Source organism: Terrapene carolina, unplaced genomic scaffold (assembly GCF_002925995.2).
Source record: "Terrapene carolina triunguis isolate 2854851 unplaced genomic scaffold, T_m_triunguis-2.0 Scaffold96, whole genome shotgun sequence".
NCBI classification, from domain to species: Eukaryota; Metazoa; Chordata; order Testudines; family Emydidae; genus Terrapene; species Terrapene triunguis.
The window spans coordinates 39,039,462-39,060,551 of record NW_020664447.1 but is presented as its reverse complement, the minus strand read 5'-3'; the positions used below and the strand labels follow the sequence as shown (position 1 = coordinate 39,060,551).

The 21,090-nt window shown below is 40.7% G+C and overlaps 1 protein-coding gene across 2 annotated transcripts in view; it reads left to right on the top strand.

Moving 5' to 3' along the window:
• Window positions 1–20,184, top strand: part of TMEM62 (transmembrane protein 62) — a 43,257-nt gene extending 23,073 nt beyond the window's left edge. For both annotated transcript variants that reach the window (XM_024197471.1, XM_024197469.3), the window contains exons 6-14: window positions 329–453; window positions 569–691; window positions 3,239–3,394; window positions 7,785–7,944; window positions 11,365–11,478; window positions 12,689–12,773; window positions 14,754–14,858; window positions 15,714–15,832; window positions 17,955–20,184. In XM_024197471.1, the coding sequence (XP_024053239.1) occupies window positions 329–453; window positions 569–691; window positions 3,239–3,394; window positions 7,785–7,944; window positions 11,365–11,478; window positions 12,689–12,773; window positions 14,754–14,858; window positions 15,714–15,832; window positions 17,955–18,281 (1,314 nt within the window). In that variant the 3' untranslated portion in view covers window positions 18,282–20,184. The remainder of the gene's footprint in view (window positions 1–328; window positions 454–568; window positions 692–3,238; window positions 3,395–7,784; window positions 7,945–11,364; window positions 11,479–12,688; window positions 12,774–14,753; window positions 14,859–15,713; window positions 15,833–17,954) is intronic.
• Window positions 20,185–21,090: the final 906 nt, after the last annotated feature.

Sequence of the window (21,090 nt, the reverse complement as noted above, 5' to 3'; positions counted from 1 at the left end):
GCTGAAGCTAAAATGGGCAAAAAAAACCATGGGGGGGGGGGGAATTTCATGCAGATCTTTATGCTGCTTTTGCCACTGCTCAAGTAAAAGGAATACTTTGACTGCTATGTAGCTTTATTTTTTCCAATGTCTGATCTTTTTATTTTGTTTGAATTGGGGGATATTGACAGCAGTTCTGAAAGTTCCATTTATGCCCATGATTCTATAGGAATTTTAAAAAGTACTCTTTATAGTTTAAAGGGTGATTTGTGGTGTTTGTTATTTGATTCTTGGATCCAAATAGCCTGAATGCTAATGAAACGCATTTTCAATTTGTCTGCCATTTCAGAGTCAAATGGAAGAGCTGTCTTCCTTGGCCACAGAAAGTCATCATAGCAACCAAACCATCTGGTTTGGCCATTACCCCACTTCAACAATCATCTCCTCATCCTCGGGAGTACGAATGGTAATGAGGTAAGATCTCTTTTCTCTTTCTGCATATTTCCAGCATTACCCCACTTCAACAATCAGCTATCCTAAGGTGGCATTTTCTTCCCAGTAAAATAATAATCATATTGTTTTTGACTAGCTCTGCCACAGCCTATTTGTGTGGGCACCTCCATACATTGGGTGGACTGATGCCAGTCCTGCATAGTCGGCACCCTCAGGGCACTCTGGAACTGGAGCTGGGAGACTGGATGGAAAATAGGAAGTAAGTAAACCCCCAGTGAAAAAGCAAATGTTATACACAGACACTACCTGGTGAAGTGGTGACCCTTTCTTTTTATTTTTTGTGGAGAGGTCAGCAGACATGATGTCCCTGTTGCATTAGCTCCTACCATTAATGATTATGAAAAATACCTTCATATGTAACACTGGGAATTTTCCCCCTATGCTAACAGTTTGAAATAATTATAATACATTATGTCAAAGAAACATTTTTCTTCACTGTATTTCCCTTATTTTGTATATTTAGAAACGGAATACAGGAAATCTAAATAGTGTATATCTGTGTGTTCATCAACAAATTGCTACATGAGCTGTAATTAAAACATCAGTATTAGTATTTTAAAATGTCATTGCTTTGCATCAGCTCTATTCTGTTCACATGCTTCAAAAACAAAAATAGTCTGATAAATATAGCATCAATAGACTGAAATGTGGTAGATGTTGCAAGGAATCCATGTGATCTAGTGGGTTGGCATGCTATCCTTTTAATCTCTGGAGTCTGAGAGTCAAATCTGGATTAAAATCCCAAATAAAAACTATGTTAAGACAGTGTTACAATTCAAATTAAATATAAGTAATTGAGGGTAAAACATATTACAAGGTGTAACAGGATTCCCACTCACTGCTAGTGCTCCTGAGCATGGGGTGCCCCCTTCTGTTCTCTCTACAGTACTTACTCTTCTGGTAACTTGGCCCTCCAGCCAGGTCCCCATTCAGTCCACCCCTTCCAGGGTTACAAAGTCCAACAGGACCACTGTCCAAATGCCTTTTCTGGATGTGTTCAGTCCCTGCTTGGGGCTCTTTGCCACTATACCAGTGGCTAGCAGGGGAATCTGGGCCCACCTACTACACCAGGTTCTCGCCCAGGGACCCTATACACAACAATCCAGGTCTGCTCAATCCCCATCCCTGTTGGTGTTTCCCTGGGGTCCTTACTACCCAGCTTTTCTCACTTCCCTTGCCTGGTTCTGGGTTTACCACGGGAGTCTACTCTACTTCCCGTGGCTACTTCACCCCCTCCTAGCCTCTTGCTAGACTCCTTACTCCAGGACAGGATCTCAGGGTTTACTCTCTCCCTGGACTTTCTTCTTGTCCTTGATGACCTCACTCATCCCAGGGAGTGACTGGAGACCCTTCCCCTGCAGCCCCCTTATGCTTTCAGCCACCTGGCTTTATAGTCTTGTCCCAGTCCTTCTCCAGCTGGGTTTCACTCTTAAATTAACCCTGGCCCTCCCTCTCGCTTGTGACGCCAGCTAACTTAATTGGCCTTAGGGTTAATGAGGGCCCACATCAGGGATGGTGTGGGATGCACACCTTGTCATGCAGGGATGTTGTAATTATTCCAACACCCAATCATTATAAAACTGAGACAATTCAGAGATCAGGTTAATTTTAAATGAAATCTGAATATGTTGAGGTGTGGAAATGCACAGTTATGGTACCCAAGCAACCTTAACTTTGTCAAGTAGTGACACCATGCAATAACAATATAATTAAAGCTTGTTAGTATTTTTGGTCTCAGATTAGATTTAAACTAACTTTTAAAAACACATTGGATTTTCTCTTTTTAGTTCTTACCCTCATTGTTTTGTTAAAATGAAAGGTGGCCTCTTTCAAAATGGCCACCACCTCCCATTGTTCCCAGTGAGAGTGAAGCCAGCAGCCATCCTCATGAGCAGCCTTGACCATTTCAGAAGGGCATCTAATTGCGGGCAAGTTATGACCTCAGTCCCATTGAGAGCAACAGGAGATGGCAATTGTTTTGAAAGGGGGGCAGTTTTACATAGAATTTTCTGTAGTAGAACATAGTTTGTCAGATCCTGCTGAAGAGGAAACTTTCAATTATGAAGAATGGGAGATCGGGGAGGGTGGAGAAATGAACATTAATCATGTGGGGTTTTTTTAAGTCTTCACAGGTAGCCTATGCACAAAATTTCAGTGAGTTTTAACTATAACGGAAGTGTGAAGCATCCACCTTAGCCTATTATTAAGATAATTTTTGAGACAGAAACTGTGTGATATGGGATGTAAATATCTCAAAAGGACCCATTTTAATTGTTAATTCCTAAACTAACCCATTTGATTTGTAAATTATCAGAAAATTCATTCTGTGCTCAAAAAGTAAATGCTGTGATTTTTAGGGAGGATAAGTGTGGTTGTACAGCGCCTAGCACAATGGGGTCCTTGTCCATGACTGGAGCTCTAAGTACTATGGTAACACAAATAATTAATAATAATAATTCTTCATAGATAACAAAATAGTTGAATGCCTGCTACAAGGTCAAAACTCAACTCAGTCTTAACTATGGGACTGCACATGGCGCTTCCATAATAAGTAAAATGAATTTGAAAGTCTTAGTCTAAAAACTGTATCACCTGCCACACACACACACACACACACACACACACACAAAATTAGGAAAATAAATGCGTCAGTCTTGTTTAAAAGCTTTGGGGCAATTTGTGAATTCTCTGCCCTTGCAATAGCCCACATTAACAAAATTGTCTTGTTTTAACCTCTTATCATCAGGTACCGGATCCTTGCATTTGATCATGACCTCCTTAGCTTTGCAGATCTGAACTTTGAGGAGTGGCCAGCTGTTCTCATCACCAACCCCAAATCGTTACTTTATAGCAGCTCTACTCATGAACCACTAGTGAAAATTCTTCACTCCACCCACATCAGGTATCCTGGGATCTCTTGAAACTTTCAACAAGTTCTTTTACAATTGGGTATTTCTCTGTGACTAAATCAATGTAGATGTGTTTATATGGGTATGTCTACACTGCAAAAAACCAACCAACCAACCAACCCATTGCAAGCCTCAGAGTTCAGGTCACTTGACTTGGGCTCATGCTACAAGGCTAGAAATAGCAGTGTGGATGGTTCTGAAACCTGGTGGAGGGAGGAAAGTCTCAGAGCCTGGGCTCCAGCCTGAGCGGGAACGTCTACACTACTATTTTTAGCCCTGTAATGCAAGCCCCATGAGCCTGAGTCAGTTGACATGGGCTCTGAGATTTGCTGCCATGGGTATTGTTATTTTTTTTTTTTTTTTTTTTTTTTGCAGTGTAGATGTATCTTAAGTTAACATATGTTCATTCCTCTCCAAATCCAATTCTCTAGAAGGTTATTGTATGATAAAAGCAGGCTATATAGAGCCACATTACATTTGCTTTACTCATGCAAGTGTTTCCACTGAAGCTGATGGGACTATTTGTGTGATCAAAGCAGGCAGAACTAGGCCCATAATCAGTCCTTGATAATAGTTGTTAATCTCTCAGTATACCACTGCATCTACCAATTTCAGTTTTTATGTTTGCTTATATTCATCTAAGTGTTTGTCTGTGTGTTTTATGCCTCTGCTTTCATCAGGTTTTTTTAGCCTGCATCTGCCTATTTTCAATATTTTTATATAATAAAAAAACCCTCCACCTCTGCCTATTTCCATATTTTGTATTTTTAAACCTCTACTACTTATTTCTATTTTTATTTACCTTTAAATTGTTAATATGGCTGGATTTATAAGAATACTGAATAATACAGTTTGTTTCCTGATTACTCCCGTTCTCCTGGGCATGCCCTTTCCAACTCCCTCCACAGACAGACAATTCTCTTAAAACATCCGTAGTTATAAAATGATGATGTATCTGGGGCTCCTGAGGGGAGTAAGTACCTTCATAAGCTGTTCCCTGAGAGAGTGTGCTCACCCCATATGGGAGGGGATATGGCTCAGTATCTACTTTCCTGGAAGCCTTTTTAGAAATTAAAAGGAGGGCAGCGATGAGACCTTCTCGTGGGGATCCGGTACACCCTGTTGCTGCTTCCTCTTGGGAATGCAAAAAAAAAAAAAAAAAAAAAAAAAAAAAGGCAGGGGGGAAATAAATGGTTTAATCTCTAATTGCCAGTTACTACACACATACACACATAGATGGTTCTCGGGGTACCCAGGACTGAGAGTCACCTTGTTATCATCCCCTGCCTCTCACATGAGGGAGACTTGCTTGTGTTTAACTTGGTGTCAACTCTCTGACACCACCAGTCTGTTAGCCACCCAAGCACTCTCCTCTGGGGTATGCCAGCCCTTATTCTGCCTTGCAGGTTAACAATAGGTGTACCCCAGTCCTCGAGCTCCTTTGAAGCGTTCCTCCCTTATCTACTGAACACTCATAGGAATACCAGGTCTGCTATCCCCAAGGGAACAGTGTACACACCAGGTTGTATGAATCAACTCAGGATCAGCACCTTGCTAAATATCACAGCACTGAGATATAGCTATAGTGAAAACAAGGATACATTTATTACCAAAGATTCAAGAGGTATTGAGTAAGGATAATGGAAACCAAAGGTTACATATAAAACAAAATTATAACATGCTTTCTAGAGACTAAATTTAACAAGCTAACCTCCTGTCTAAAGAAGTTTACCTCACCTGCCAAGTTCTCTGCATCATTTCAACCAAGGTTGGCTGAGATCCTGTTTTCATAAATGTTATCAATACTTACTTACTTAGGTGCAAGATAAAGAGGTGTCATCTACTTATATTTCCTGTTCTCAGAGTCAGAATAACCATCCATGGATTATTTTTCCTATGTGCTGCTTCCCTGTTGATTTCACACCTCCCTTTTGACTTTATATGTAAATAGACATTCATTGTGTTAGTTTACAATGCTTAATTTACATCTCAACAGAGAGAGAAGTGAATAAACAACTCTTGCCTGACAGAAAACCTGTTTGTCAACTCTGCCTTAATACAGACTTTAAAACATAGTATCTTTGCATAGTATCTGTACATACATTTCACAATGATATTAATGTCCAGTGAGACCCTGGCTTTCATTTGACACCTCACATGACATTCTTTGGTGAACAAGAATGTATGTACCAGAATCAGGACATTCCTGTAACCCCCTTGCCAGGTGGCATTAAGGGTTTCTTGGGGCATGCTCATGCGCATTCATGCACACACACAGATGGGAATGTTTATAACTTTATATTATGCAAGAATATAGGAAAATTAACCTTGAAATGGCAGAAGAACACATTACAGTTTAATAAAGCAAGAGAATTTGATTGAGGGAATAAAATCATTTAGTAATTTAAGAAAGAAACTCTAAATACAACTAATGAGCTGTTGGATGAATTGGGGGAGTTACCAGATCCATAAAAAATGAGTCTGCAGTGTATGATAATGTTTTAAGTCTTATTACACATCTGAATCCCAAGAATCAACAACAGATATAAAATAACTCGCAAAAGGTAAACTTACAAAGGAAAAGAAATAAGAACTATGAAAAGGTCTTATACCTGCTGAAGTTTCCAAAGCTGTATTTCATCTTAATTTAGTGAAAGCACTTGAAACAGATAGTTTTACAGAATTTTACAAGTGCTTACTTGCCAAAATCACTACAATCTTATGAAAACTTTCAGCTAGATCATTAAGGAAGAAATCTCTTCTCAACAGTTAACTTTGTCTACAATCTGTATTTTAAAAACAAAATAGAGATCCAGTGAGATGTGCATCTTGAGGAACAATCTCCATGTTGAATCAGGATTCTGACATTTGCATGAAAATTATAGTCTTAACACTTGAGGAAGTATTAACTTGTACATTGAACTTAAGCAGGCTTTGTAGCGGAAAGGAATTGTAGTCAGTATTCGTAGGCTAAATAAAACTGAGCACTCAGTCAACAAGAAGAGCTATCTGAAGTTTGGACTCCAGGACCTTTGATAGGGTGGAGTGGGGTTTCCTCTTAAAAGCACTAAAATATTTGAATTTGGCTCTTTATTTAAATCATGTATGGGTAAAATTAGAACATACAGAAATGTGTTGCCCTCTTCGGTTAGGAAGGAGTGCCCAGGCAAAGCTGTCCATTCCTGCCCCCCTCCAATTAGCTGATCCTGTTAGAACCTTTCATCCAACTAATTCAGTTTCATCCCAGCAATACCTCGTATTTTAACTGGTGGAAAACACAGCTATATTTCACCATATGTGCATGATAGCCTGCTTCATTTGAGGGAGCCCTGCTCAACTTTGCCTATTGCATTATCAGAAGTGAAAGAACTTGGAAAGGTTTTAGGGTACAAAATTACCATGGGGGGAAAAAGCAAACTGTGACACTTTAATTGAACTGGCAACAGTACTGAAGGGAAAACAATTAAAATTGCCTTCTCTTGTTTACTTGGGTATGAATGTTTCTCATAAAATTGAGCTATATAAACCAAATTATTCTACTCCTGCTGGGGAAAAAAAAATAAAAAGAACTTTAAAAAAGGACTGACAAATGTCAGCAAAATCTCTATGCATGTGTGTGCACGTGCGTGTCTGCCCATGTCTGCCAATTGTGGTATGAAATATTTGACATAAATGGATCCCCTTTGCTTTTATGTGGTCTAGCTAAGTCTGTTTCAGTTAGGATCCTGAGGATACTATAATTTTATCAATTCTACAGTCCAGTTTTGCACCATCTGACCTTGGCAAAGGTAGATTGTAGACAGAGTTGAATACTATAAAAAAAGCCTCCTTTTCACAGCCTCTCTCCTTGGGGGTGCCAATATAGAGAGTCAGAAATCCAGGCTGAGAATTGCACTTGAATCTCTTGCATGGCATTGTGCTACCAGTAAGTCACCAATACAGACTTTGATTACATTTTCATTTCAGTAAAAAGATATTTGAGAAGATCATGTGAATTGATGTCATATATAGATTCAGCAGAACTACATATACCATGTGTATTAACGGTTTTGTTAAGATTTTCTTTTCTCTAGTCAGAAAAACTCCTCCTAGACTGTTCCCACTTTTTTGGGAGAGGGTTGCCACATTCCTTTTCACTCTTGGCTCCTAGTAAGTTGATGAGGATGATTAGGGGTATAGCTAGGGAGGGTGTCCCACCTCTTATGTAAATTACAGCCAGGATCTAATATCTCAAGGATTACCCACAATAACTCCAGCTCTTCCCTTTTTTAATCCTTTGAACTTTTAGATATTAGGAAGTATAACCTAATGACTTGTCTCCAAAGGGTAATAACAAACCTTCCTGCAAATCTCATGATGAACCTGTTTGTGTTTACTTCTTAGAATTTTGGTCTTCTCTCCTTCTTTCATCACCTCTGTGAAGGTCAGTATTGATGGAGTTCATTTGGGGGATGCTCATCATGTGTCTGGTCCTCTCTACGTACTGAAGTGGAACCCTCAAAACTATAGTGAAGGGTTACATCACATAGATGTAACTGTCCAGGTGAGCTGTCTACTGGCATTCATTACTTTAACCTATAATGCCTAGGCCAGCGGTTCTCAGCCTACGGGCCACATGCATCCCAATTAGCACACAGCTGCGGCCCAGCTCAGCTGTGTGCTACAGGCTGTTGGTTCCCGGCTCCACACAGCAGGCTCCTGGGTCCGGGCTGCCTGCTGCCCCCAGCTCTGTGCAGCGGGGTCCGGGTTGTCAGATGCTGCTCAGCCCCACACGTCGGACTCTGGGCTGCTGGCTGCTGCCCGGCCCTGTACAGCGAGGTCCGGGGTCCTGGCTGCTGCCTGGTCTTGCACGGCGGAGTCCAGGGTCCCGGGAGCTGGCTGCCGCCTAGCCCCATATGGCAGGTTCCTGGCTGCCAGGTGTTGCCTGGCCCCACCCAGCGGGGTCTGGGGTCCAAGCTGCCACCCAGCCCCACGCAGCGAGCTCCAGGGTTGCAGTAGGGTCCGGACTGACCCCAGGCCCCGCATTGCAGGGTCCAGGGTTGGGTCTGGGGTTGGGGTTCCTGCCCCATGCCCGGCTCTCTGCTCCTGGCCCCACTCTGTGTTGGGGTCTCTGGGTGGAGGGCGCTAGCCATAGGGATTTGTGGGGGCAGAGGGGATGAGGAGTTAGGTGCTGGGCACTGTGGTTCTCAACCTGCGGCCCAGGTAACACTTTGTGGGCCGCATTTGCAGCCCACAGTGATACATTGGTTGAGAACCACTGTCCTAGACTATCAACGTACTGCATCATGTAAGTAGGGATGAGTTTAGTTTAAATAAATATTCATACATTCCAGTTTTGCCTGCCAGGCAGCAGAAATGGAAATCAGATTTATTCAGTGAAAAAGTCTGAATCCCTAATATTGAGACTTTATTTAAGGGTATGTACAAAAGGATTTACACTTCAAACTGAAAATGTATTGATGTCAGATACAAGGGGAGATCAGATCATTGGTAAACAAAGTTTTTCAAATAACAAGTAAGTGCTATTTTAAGTTTGCCTCAAAAGAGGGGCACTCTGACATAGACCAGAAATACACCTCTACCCCAATATAACGCGACCCGATATAACACGAATTCGGATATAACGCAGTAAAGCAGTGCTCCGGGGGGGCAGGGCTGCACACTCCAGTGGATCAAAGCAAGTTCGATATAATGCAGTTTCACCTATAACGCGGTCAGATTTTTTGGCTCCCAAGGACAGCGTTATATCGAGATAGAGGTGTATGTTAATGTGATGTTTCTTCAAGAAAATTTTTAGACAGTTAAGAAAGAGGCAGTTCCTTGCCTACTAAGGGCAAGGATCCAAATCTGGAGGGCTTGGAGAGGAAGTTGTAGTAAATTGTTTGTTTGTTTGGAATTGATCTAAACATTTGTCAAAGGCTAACACCTAACACGCTTTTTATATCACAGAACACCAAATCGTTATTAACATTATGTTGTTTGAATATAACATTGTGAGGAACAGTTCTCCTTTTGGCAGCTGTAGTTTAGTACTGTGCCTTTAAGAAGCTCTAATAGAAACTGAGCAAACTCTTCCATCTTTGTATACGTTTATGCATAGAAATCAATAGTATTGAGAAAGTCAATTTCTGTCTCACCATGACCATGCATAGCCTAGCCAGACAGCATTTCTGTAGGGCAAAAAACTCTCTTCTTTAAGGGAGTCATACTTCAGATTCTGAAATTGTAATGGTTTGGGTAAGTGTACTCATCCATATATGTAACTTTCTCTCTTTGTAACACAGCAAGATAAGGACAGTAAGGCTTTTCTGTAGTCAACTTGCTGTACTGTTAATGTTGGGCATCCTAGCTTGTTCTTAACCTTTTATTTTTTCTTCCTAAAGAAAGCATTAACATTTCAGAACTGATTCTTCTCAAATGAAGCGGGAAAACTACCATTGTTACAGGGGTCATTTCCACTGTGCCCCCTTGTGGCTCTATAGGGCACTACTCACTCTGTCACAGGATCTCCAACAGTTGGTTGCCATCTCTCATGACGTCCACTGCAATGGTGCTTTAGCCCTTCAACTAAGACAAACACACTTGAGCCTCTCCCTTTCCACAATACTTGCATCCAAAAATAAAGAAATGCTACAAACTCAAAACCACCCAATGAGTCGTCAGCAGCACCTCACCCTTCTACGCAGGATTTGTCTTCATGCACTCTGTCCTTTTGATCAGTCTCCGTGGGCCTTGTTGTCTCATCAACCAGGAGACTCGCCCAGGCAGCAAGCTGCCTCGGACTCTTGGCTGAAACCAAGCTTCCCTCAGTATGGGACAAGCCAAACTCTATTCTTCCTGGCCAGTTGTGAACTGAGCTGGACCTTCTCCTTTTAACTCCCACCTCCACAGCTGATATCTGCTGCAAGTGTAGTTGGGTGGGGCCAAGTGGGTCGTCAAGCCTTCATTTACCCTCCTCCTTGCCAGTGTGGGACCTGTGTGCCCCATCACACACATGCAGCAGCACAAAAACGAGATAACATGTAAGTAGGGTTGAGTGGGACTGGCTCTCTACCAGTAGTACAGTGTGCGAATATATGCATTTACCACCATTTTAATAGGATGGGGCTGTATAAAAATGAACTTCCAGTCCTCTCCAGTCATACATCACTAACACATCCAGTAACTGAATACTCTGAAAAGCTAATATCCCAGTGGAGGAGCAGAGGGGTCAGGTTTTAACTCTGATTATTTACCTGGAGAAAATGTGAATACTCATAATTTTTTCTAATTTGTCTAATATTTAATATTCACAAGTTTATGGGACTGTTCAAAGTTTAAATCTTTGTGATCACACTTATAATATAAAACATACTACATACTCCTGACAATTTGATAAATATCCTATTTATTATGTCCTGGGAGACAGGTTCTCAGTGCTACAAATGTACAAACAAAACTCATGGAATTATGTTGAATAAATATACTAGCAGTAGTGGGAAGAAAATGCATTACCATACTCTGGTTTATAGTTGAGAGTGCAGCAATTACAATTTAGTTAAAGAAAATACCAAAAATGGAACACAACATGGCTCCCAGACTTGTTTCAGAGGTGAGGGTCTTCAGAGTTGAGTGTGCAAAAACCAAAAACTGATGGCTGAAGGTAGCCCCCTTCCACAAGTTGCTGAGTCTCTGAAAGGGTCCCTTTCCCATGCAACAGTTCCTGATTATAAACTCAGGGCCAAACATTTACTTGCAACATAAAACTATATTGTCATAATTCACCTAAAAAGAATATACCTGTGCAATAATATGTATTTAGTACAGCAATCTGCGTGCAGACTAATCAGATCTTTCCAAAGAAGTTAGCGATCCTAGCCAGGAGCCTTAACCTGAAATTTTGAATTATTCTGGAAAGTGGTTTGAAAGACACTTGTTTGGCACAATTTACATCTGATTACTTCTCTGTTTTATTCCCAACCAGGATGCCATTGGGAAGAGCAGCACTCAAGGTCATACATTTGCTGTGAATGAAAACCTCTCTCTTAGATTTGGCTTCTTGTCATCTCTCATTCTCCTTACAGACCACTACATCCTGGTGGGTGCTTTCAGCCAAAATAGCTGTCATACGTGCTTTCTTCCTCTAGAGACTTTCGGAGACATTTTTCTACCTCACGTTGAGAATAAATTATTTAATGTTTGAGTTGGTCAGATATTACAGTGATGGGGCCATATAAGAACCTTCACAGATCTTTTCAGACTTCAGTTCCCAAGTTGCACCAATCAGAGACGAACATGCACTGCTTAGACATGCAAAAAACCCTCACATTTGCATCCACAGCTGTCCATTTTGCACACATGCATGTTTTGTGCATGAATTAGGTATGTATTTTGTAGGAGCGGTTATACAAAAATGAAGCCACCAAGTGCATAAAAGTGAAGGCCAAACTAAATTTAAAGAAGAGTAGTGAAAATAGATTACTACAGAGGTGCACTAACAGGATTATAGGAAGAACTTGTACATCATCTGCTCATGTTGTGCTTGGCTTTAGCAAAGCTAAAGACCAAACGTGAAATCCTGGGCCCATTAAAGTAGAAAATCCCATTGATTTCAATAGGTACAGGATTTCATCCTTACAAAGGACCAGAACTGGAATAAACAGGAGGATGGAATCTTATAATTAATGTGTATTAATAGAATTGTATGAAGGAAGCGTTATGTTGCACCTGTGACTTTCTCAAAACTCTGATATTAGTTCTCTAAATTTGTAACTCTGATGTTCACCATAGTCACTTAAAAGAAAACTGTAGTTTTAATCAGCACAGCAATCTGAAAATGTATATGGTGATAAGTGTCTTCCTATGTGAAGTATATTTTAATTTAATTTTGATTTTTGTGTTTATTGATGAAAGCAAGGCATGTGTGTGATACCAATAGCTTGGAAACCCAATGAAACTGACTGCAAAATTCCTCTTCCATTTTGCTTTGATACGGAAACTTAATTACTGGTAGTTCTTACAACTGCTGTACTAATTTGCAAATTATTATAAATGTATTACCACAGTCAGTGTTGTTTCACTATGAAAGTATTTCTGATAGAAACCAGAACTAACCTGAATTTACTGACTTTTCTCAAGTTCCCCTGTTTCTGAAGTCTCATTGTTACTTTTAAATGTGATGGCACCAGGAATCTCAAAATACCTGTTTTAATTAAACCATTTATTTTTCTCACTTTCACACAGCTGTACTAAGAAGATAGCTACCATTTAAAGTTTTGATTTATTGGAATAATTGTGCTTGTTTTCAGGCTCGAATACTGTTTGGGCTGACTGTTCTGGTTCAGATCACCTTGCTTCTTATTTTCAGGTACCTTAGAAAGCCAACACTCAAAGGTAAGAGCCAGTGTTTTGTCTGTATTTTTTAAGAGGATTTTGATTTTTTCCCACTCTCTATTCACTATTTTATCCTGTGCCATCAAGACAGCAAAAAAAAAAAAACCCTAATAATAATTATACTACTGTTCACTGTGCAAGCTTTGCATGTAGCGCCTCTCAGCTTGATTCAGTCCCTTGAAGCTGCCATTTTGTTTCCAAGAGGGCTGAAAGAACCTCTGATATGTCAAATAAAATATGGTCTAGTCAAGGGATTCTCAAACTTCATTGCACCACGATCCCCTTCTGACAATAAAAATTACTACATGACCCCAGGAGAGGGGTGCAGGCTCTGGGCGGCACTTACCTCAAGCGGCTCCTGGAAGCAGCGGCATGTCCCCCCTCTAGCTCCTACGCGGAGGCGCGGCCAGGGGGCTTTGCGTGCTGCCCCGTCCGCAGGTGCCGCCCCCGCAGCTCCCATTGGGTGTGGTTCCCGGCCAATGGGAGCTGCAGGGACGGCACTTGGGATGGGGGCAGCGTGCAGAGCAGAGCCAGCTGACTGCCCCTACGCATAGGAGCTGGAGGGGGGACATGCTGCTGTTTCTGGGAGCCGTGTGGTGCGGCCCCCGACCCTGCTCTCCGGCTGGCATATCAGAGTGGGGCAAGCCCCAGATCCGCTCCCCAGCGGGAGCTCAAGGGTGGGATTAAAACGTCTGGCAGGCCGGATCCAGCCCGCGGGCCGTAGTTTGCCCACCTGTTTTAGAACAAAGTAATAAACTAACAGTAATAAGTCCAGGACCAGATGGTATTCACCCAAGAGTTCTGAAGGAACTCGTATGTGAAATTGGGGAACTACTACCTGGTATGTAATCTGTCACTTAAATCAGCCTCTGCACAGATGACTGGAGGATAGCTAATGTAATGCCGATTTTTTTAAATAGGCTTTAGAGGCGATTCTGGCAATTACAGGCCAGTGAACCTAACTTCAGGACCAGGCAAATTGGTTGAAACTACAGTAAAGAACAGAATTATCAGACACACAGATAAACACAATACGTTGGGGGAAGAGTCAATATGGCTTTTATAAAGGGAAATCATGCCTCACCAATCTATTAGAATTCTTCGAGGGGGTCAACAAGCATATGAACAAAGGTGATCCAATTGATATAAAGTTCTTGGACTTTCAGAAAGCCTTTGACAAGGTCCCTCATCACAGGCTCCTAAGCAAACTAAGCAGTAATGGGATAAGAGGGAAAGTCCTCTCATGGATCAGTAACTGGTTAAAAGATAGGAAACAAAGGGTACAAATGAATGGTCCATATGACTGAAGGGGGGGATATGATAGAGGTCTGTAAAATCATGGATTGTATGGAGAAAGTGATTAGGGAAGTGTTATTTACACCTTCACATAACACAAGAACAAGGGGTTACCTGTTGATATTAATAGGCGGCAGGTTTAAAACAATGAAAAGGAAGTATTTCTTCACACAATGTATAGTTAAGCTGTGGAGCTAATTGCCAGGGTATATTGTGAAGGCCAAAAATATAACTGGATTCAAAAAAGAATTAGATAAATTAATGAAGAATAGGTCCACCAATAGTTATTAGCCAGGATGGGGACAACAACCACATGCTCCTGGTGTTCCTAAACCTCCAACTGCCAGAAGCTGAGACTGGATGACAAGAGATGGATCACTCATAATTGCCTGTTCTGTTCATTCCATCTGAAGCATCTGGCACTGACCACTGTCAGAAGACAGGATACTGGGCTAGCTGGACCATTGGTCCAACCCACTATGATCATTCTTATGTTCTTAGAGAAGCTGCCTGTTTATTCTGTTGTGTTGGTGCTCAAAACTTACTCAATATTCTGTTAATTTATTTTTCTTATTTTATATATTCTGTTTAAACAATGTGTAGATTTGTTTTAAACAGACACATTTTATATGTATCCTTTATGCTCCGAATTAATAATTTTTCTCAACTGCTTCCTTCATTCAGGACCCCCAGGATTAGTAATGCTGACCTCCTTTTCACTTCACGTCTTGAGCAAAACAAACACCTTCTATTACTCTGTTCTGATACTGAGTTTGTATACAGCTCTGGGTATGTAGCTTAGAATACTAGAGGATGTAAACTGTAATTTTTAAAATGTGCAGAGGTGTTCAGAGGTTTCTCAATAAAAACTTTAGATTATATATAAAATAAAGAAGTTAGGTGGATTACAAAGTTGTGTTGTGACTTTAAAAATTCTTGTACAATATATTCCAAACTTAGAATGTCATGACTTTGTAGTCTAAAATTATTCTGTGAACATTTAAAACAAATTCACTTTGTTTAACTCAGGGCTCACTTATTCTTTTAAATAATAAATGGCTTGGCAAAGTGTGAGCATATGGCATGTCTATTTCACATTATAGCTTACGAAGGCACCTCAGCTTTGACCTCAAAACACCCTGCTTACTGAGTCTGGTCTTTCCCTAAGAACATGGTACCAAATTATATGGTGACTTTTGTAACACAGATAAACATCCACTAAAACTGAGTGTGCCAAGCTCACTTTCATTTGTAACCCAAGCCAGATTTAAATCAAGATGTGAAAGACTAGTGCATAAACACACTGTAACCCTGGTGAAAGATCTGTGTTTCAGAAGGATAGTTTCTATGGATACACCATTTCTACCTGCAGCAAAATGTTCTGTGTGGTATCAGAATTGTTAGAGATTAGATTTATATAAAAATATTTTCATTGCAGGGTGTCAGGTGGCATCAGTTGATGCACTATGCTTTGTTAGTTTCACTCAGGAATGTTTATCAGGCTCAATACATGGTGTTTATTCTAAAGTGATTCACTAGACAAACAAGTAGTTTTCCTAATATTAGCTCATGCTTTGGGCTGGTGGAGTAAGTCATCTCTTATTGTATTTACTATTGCTATTGAAATTATTTCCTCCCCTACAGGACCTTGGTTTATTGGCGAGGTGATAGATGGCCAGATGGGCATCTGTTTTTCCTTTGGGGTAATTGTTGGTGGACATTTCCTGCAAGGCAGCTTGACATTCGTGGTTGGAATTTTACAGGTGAGAATTTAGATATGAACATTGGCAAGCTGCTTTAGACTGTGAGATTTGTTCAAGATCTTTGAATTTTAGAAATAGTGGAGGAGGAGGGTTGTGGCAAATGGGAGAAGTGACGATATGGTGGTCAAGACTCTGATCTTTCAAACTGAGACCACAGTTTAAGTGGAATTTGGTAGGTTAAATGGAGCACGTTTAGTAGTTTCTGTTCTTTGTCTGTATAGCCAATTCAACATAGGTGTTTTATAGGGCATATCTTTATTGACAGTGTGATATCTGTCAGGAAATCTGTTGTCCTGGAGTCAAAGAGTTAAAAATGTGAGCTAAGCCTGGAGCTTTCTGCCTGACAAATATGGAGGCCATTTGAGATACTGCAGGAGAGGTGGCATTATAACCTGGATGTCAGATTAAGGATAGATAGAAGGCTTTTTAACACAGGCCATAGAACTTCCCCAAAATAATTCCTAGAGCGTATCTTTTAGGAAAACATCCTTAATGTGTTGGTGCTCTTATTTCCTCTATTTTGCCAACAAGGTTCATTGTTTCCTAGTTGGTTTGTTTAGCTAATTATATCAGTGCTGCTCCTCCTTTCCTGATCATTAGAAAAAAAAATTTCTATGCTTCAGGTGTGAGGTAGGATTTCTTTCATTAGAGTTAAGTATTTTCCTTCCTCCCTTTCCCTTTACAGTATCAGAGTCCTAGAAATTGTCACACCAGACCCCCAATTTTGTCCCCCTGCCCTTGCCCTCAAGTATTTGCCGAAGGGGGACTCTTAAAACTCCCGCATCTCTTTTTCAATGTGTGTCAGTGCTGAAACTCATGCATGACACAGAAACAGCTAGCCATTAGAATTTCTAGAAGAGCATTTGAAAGCTCACCTTTCCCTCCTCTGACAACATAACTTCTTAGGGACTAAAAACACTATGGAAAAGATATGCTTGGCAGCATAGTATGCAAAGGAATGGGTTTCCCTCTACAAAACTCAACAGAACATCTACCCAAGTGTTTTTCCAGAAACTCAACTTTATTTGCTTTCTTTTTAATTTTTAAATTCTATTTTTTTTTCAGTCTTTGGCCATTGGTTAATTTACAGTCCTTTTTTCTTCCCTTCAGCTTCCTCTTCCTTGGCCTCTTTCATCCACAGAAGAAAACAGAATCCTTCAACAGGCTTCTGGTTCCATTTGGAAGACCAGTGGACCTGTTGCTCTGTTTCAAAGTGTAGTTGGACAACAGGAATCCTAGACAACAGATTAAAATTTTCAGATGAAATGTGCATGGGGGTATGCACACTTCTGGGTCCTAGGGAGAGTGGATGTGACGCAGAATGCAGTTTTAACTGGTATCTAGTAGAGTAGCTGCTACTGCCTTAGTGTTAGTTAGCTGTATTATAGAGGTGATATTTCAACACACGTAACACATCCAAATAATTCATGCCAGATAAAGTGGAGGAAGGAACAAGGTTTAGAACTGGCAAGAAAAAACTCCAAATGTTAAAAGGGGGAACATTCATTGAGGAGTTCTATCAATTTTTGCCCACTCCCTTGTGAAGTTTTGACTTATTGATGCTCCTTTGTTTTCCTTCTTAAATATCATCAGTAAATCTTGGCTTCCTGTTAGCAATCATTAATTCACGCTACCTCTTCTCTGCCTTAGGGAGGGAGCAGAAAGGAAAAGCAATGCTGCGTCTCTCTCTCAACCTTTTCTTTCTTTTCCTTCCCTCTGTTTAATTTTCCTTTGACTCTTCTGTACACCAGTTGGAAGCAAGGATTTTCCACTTCCTCTTGGTGCAATGCATCACACTTGAGCCATGCTCCAGCCAAGGAGGACTGAGTGGTTAAGATTTTTTGCAAACCCTTCAAATTGGTCAGTAGGTTTCACTGTTAAATAGATAAACTCATACTTTCACCAGTCTGAGTTTAATGCCTTCCCAATATTCCCTGTCACGAACAGTCTCTGTGGAAGAATCTAACTCCAGGAATTATACCCTCTGGAACGCTATTGCTGGCTACTAGACCAGTCCATGGGATAGTTATTGTGCCCTCCTGTATCTTCCCATGGTCTGACTTGCTCAGTATAACATTCCTGACACATTTAACTTCTCATTTCTTTCTGCTTTCCTTTCCAGATGATATTTTTTAACTTACCTTTGATGGCTTACCTGTGCTGGTGCCTGTTGCTACGATGCCAGGGGCATAGCTTCTGCTCTCATATCCGTCATGTCAGGCACTTCCTGGCTGTGCCAATCCACCTAACCATGCTGCTCCTGCTGGCCTGGCAAATCTATTCCTGTTACTTCCTGCAACGGACCTATGGAACTCTGGCTTTCTTCCTCTCCCCAATGAAGACCTGGTTGGTGGTGCTGACTCTAGTTCTGATCCATAAAACCTGGACACTGAGCTCTTCTGAGCTGAGAACTTACATAGTGGAAATGAAAAACTGTCAGAGCTCTTGATGCCTGATGAAGGTATTCAAAGTTCTTTTGAGTTAAGCTGTGAACTGCAGGTTTGAATGGCTGCATTTCAGTACAGCCCAAGCAATTAAATGGTAAAATCTGAAGCTGTCCCTGAATTGCTTCAGAACTTTGTGGTAATGGGGTTTTCTGTGGTACAGAATGGACCTGTGTGTTTGACAGATGGAATTATTTCCTGATTACTGAATGAAAAAAAAGTTTTAATTTATTAAATTCCTAATTTTATAACATTGGAAAAAATTCAGGAGTGGATCTTTATAATGCATTATTGGAACTGTGCTGCTATTTATTTATTTCAGTGTTTACACATGGGCCTACAAAACCACTCAGTGTGATTGGATGTCATTAAAGACAGTACTGACCATAACAAAGGTCTGCAACCGTGGCCTTCACACTAGGTGTCACTGTGGTTTGTGCTAAAAACACTTATTGATGTGTATAATGCTGTAATGTATATCAGCAACTCAAAATCTAATTGTAATGTGTGTGTCTAAGTCCTGCTCTATTCTTCTTCAGACAGTGCTAAAGAGAGGCAGTGTGCTCTGTCTTTGCCTTTTCTCTCCCAACAGTGACCCACACCTGCCTAGTGAAAGAGCTGTGTTGATTGGTGTTAAAGGTAGGCTCTGTGATGGTCAGAGTGGGGAATCACAGCAGAGAAGAACGGAGGTAGGATTCTTCAGGGATGAAAGATCTAAGTGGAACAGTGTGGGCCAATGACTAGGCACAGGAGTGGGAGTCAGGAAACTGGTTATGTGACCTGCTGTGTGATCCAGGGTAAGTCGTTGAACTTTACTGTTCAGTTTCTCCAGCTGGTGGATATAATACACTTTGAGATTTATGGATAAAAACCATGAAGTGTTTCATATTTATAAACTATCCCTTCCTTCCTCCATCCCTCCCGGAATCAGAAAGAGGAATAGTGTAGGTACAGGATTAGAATTGGGAAGTCCCTAATGCTAATCTCAGCTCTGACTCTTTGGATATGTGTCTACACTTCCACCTGGAGATGTCATTCCCAGCTCAAGGAGCCATTCTAGTGCTCCCTCTTATTGAGCTAGCGCACTTAAAAATAGAACGTAGCTGCAGTGATGTGAGCAGTGGCAGGGGCTACCCTCTCTGGTTTTAAGCATGCGAACTCTCATTGAGCTAGCACGGTGTGTCTCCACAAGCTTAGAATTACATTGCCAGCTCGAAGTGTAGACAGACCCTTTGTTTATGTCTTTGGACAGCCACTGTGCTTCTTCATGTCACTTTTCCCTATCTTTAAAGTAGAGAGAATACTTACATGGGGCTGTTGTGAGATGCAAAATTTAAGTAACTTGAACATGCTAACTAGTAAGAGCACAGATCTCATCTACACAGGTGTTGTGAGGTTTTTTGCTTGTGTTCACTAAAGAACCTCCTAATTCAAACAAAAAAAAAGGAGTAAATGAAGTAGAATGTATAGAAAAATAATTAATAGAATTTGGGGAAAAACACTTTTTAAAAAAACATGGAATGGTTATTTCTAAAACTTGACACTTTTCTGTCTTTTAATGTTTTTCTCAGTGATTGGTACTACCAAGGGGAGGGAGAAGGTAATATAAAGAAATCTGAGGAATCAGTTGTACATGTGGAACGTGGTGTTTTGCACACAGTTTACAGCATACTTTCCACAGCTTACCACAACTCACCAGTGCTTCTATGTAAATCAGCCACCAAAATTAAGAAAGTTGACAGGTCCAGAAACAAAACCTACCTACCATGAGGAGTAATGAAAATCTAATGATCTTTTTACTCATTGTGCAAAGCCGCACAACTAATACTTTTATTATCAGATTAGGGAGAACAGGAAGTGGTGGTATGACATTTCTGCTCTATATCCTGTGGCAAGACCCTGCTCTGAGTTGACCTTGCTTTTATTTTCATTACAACTCAATAAAACCTTTATGGATTCAATATTCCAGTGTCTGGTTCACTTTTCAGCTCCTGAGGGTTGGTTGGAAGTGCCACTCCAGCAGGGGTGCTGCTGAGTGATAAAGAATTATGTACTCCTAGGTGAATTCCATAGCTCTGATATCCCAAGTTCAAGACACCCAGATAAGAATCAGATGCTGAGAAAAGCAGCTGACAGGGTGAATTAAATACCTACAGGAGTAGCGGTTTAAGGAATTTTGAGGGAAAGTGGCATGAGCTCTACTGGGTCCACCTCTATCCTGATACCATAGTGATGAGCACATTATAAAAACCTGGACCATGACTCAGAATAGGAAACACCTCTGGCACCTGCCCCTGTATAGATATGATGTGGGTCTTTTTTTTTTTTTTTTAATTGCCTGACAGAAAAAGTAAAACTTGATACTGTCAGGAAATCTGGATTATGGCTATTCTCCTACCCCTGCCATCTTGTCCATTGCTATCTTACTAGAAATGTATTTACTCCCCTTGCAAGAGTTCATACAGTGGTTCAACTTAAAATGCTCAGTTTGAAAAAAGATTCCTTAAAAGTCCATTTTTTGAGGCTGAAAGTTCTTGGAAGTGTAGACTGAATATGAGTTAGCTGTAAGAAAGTTGACAACTAAATTAGAAGCCAACTGGAAGTACAAATTAAGGAGAATGTAACTGATAGTTTACTGACTCTTAAAGATGCAAAATATGCCTGAGGATATAAAAATCAGAATACAATGAATTTTGCCTTAAATCTAAAGCTGGAGAATTGGTTTACTAAAACAAAATCACAATAATTTACCATGGAGACTGAAGAGTATCACATACTGCACTGAACTTATTGGCCTATCAGCTATTTGAGGCA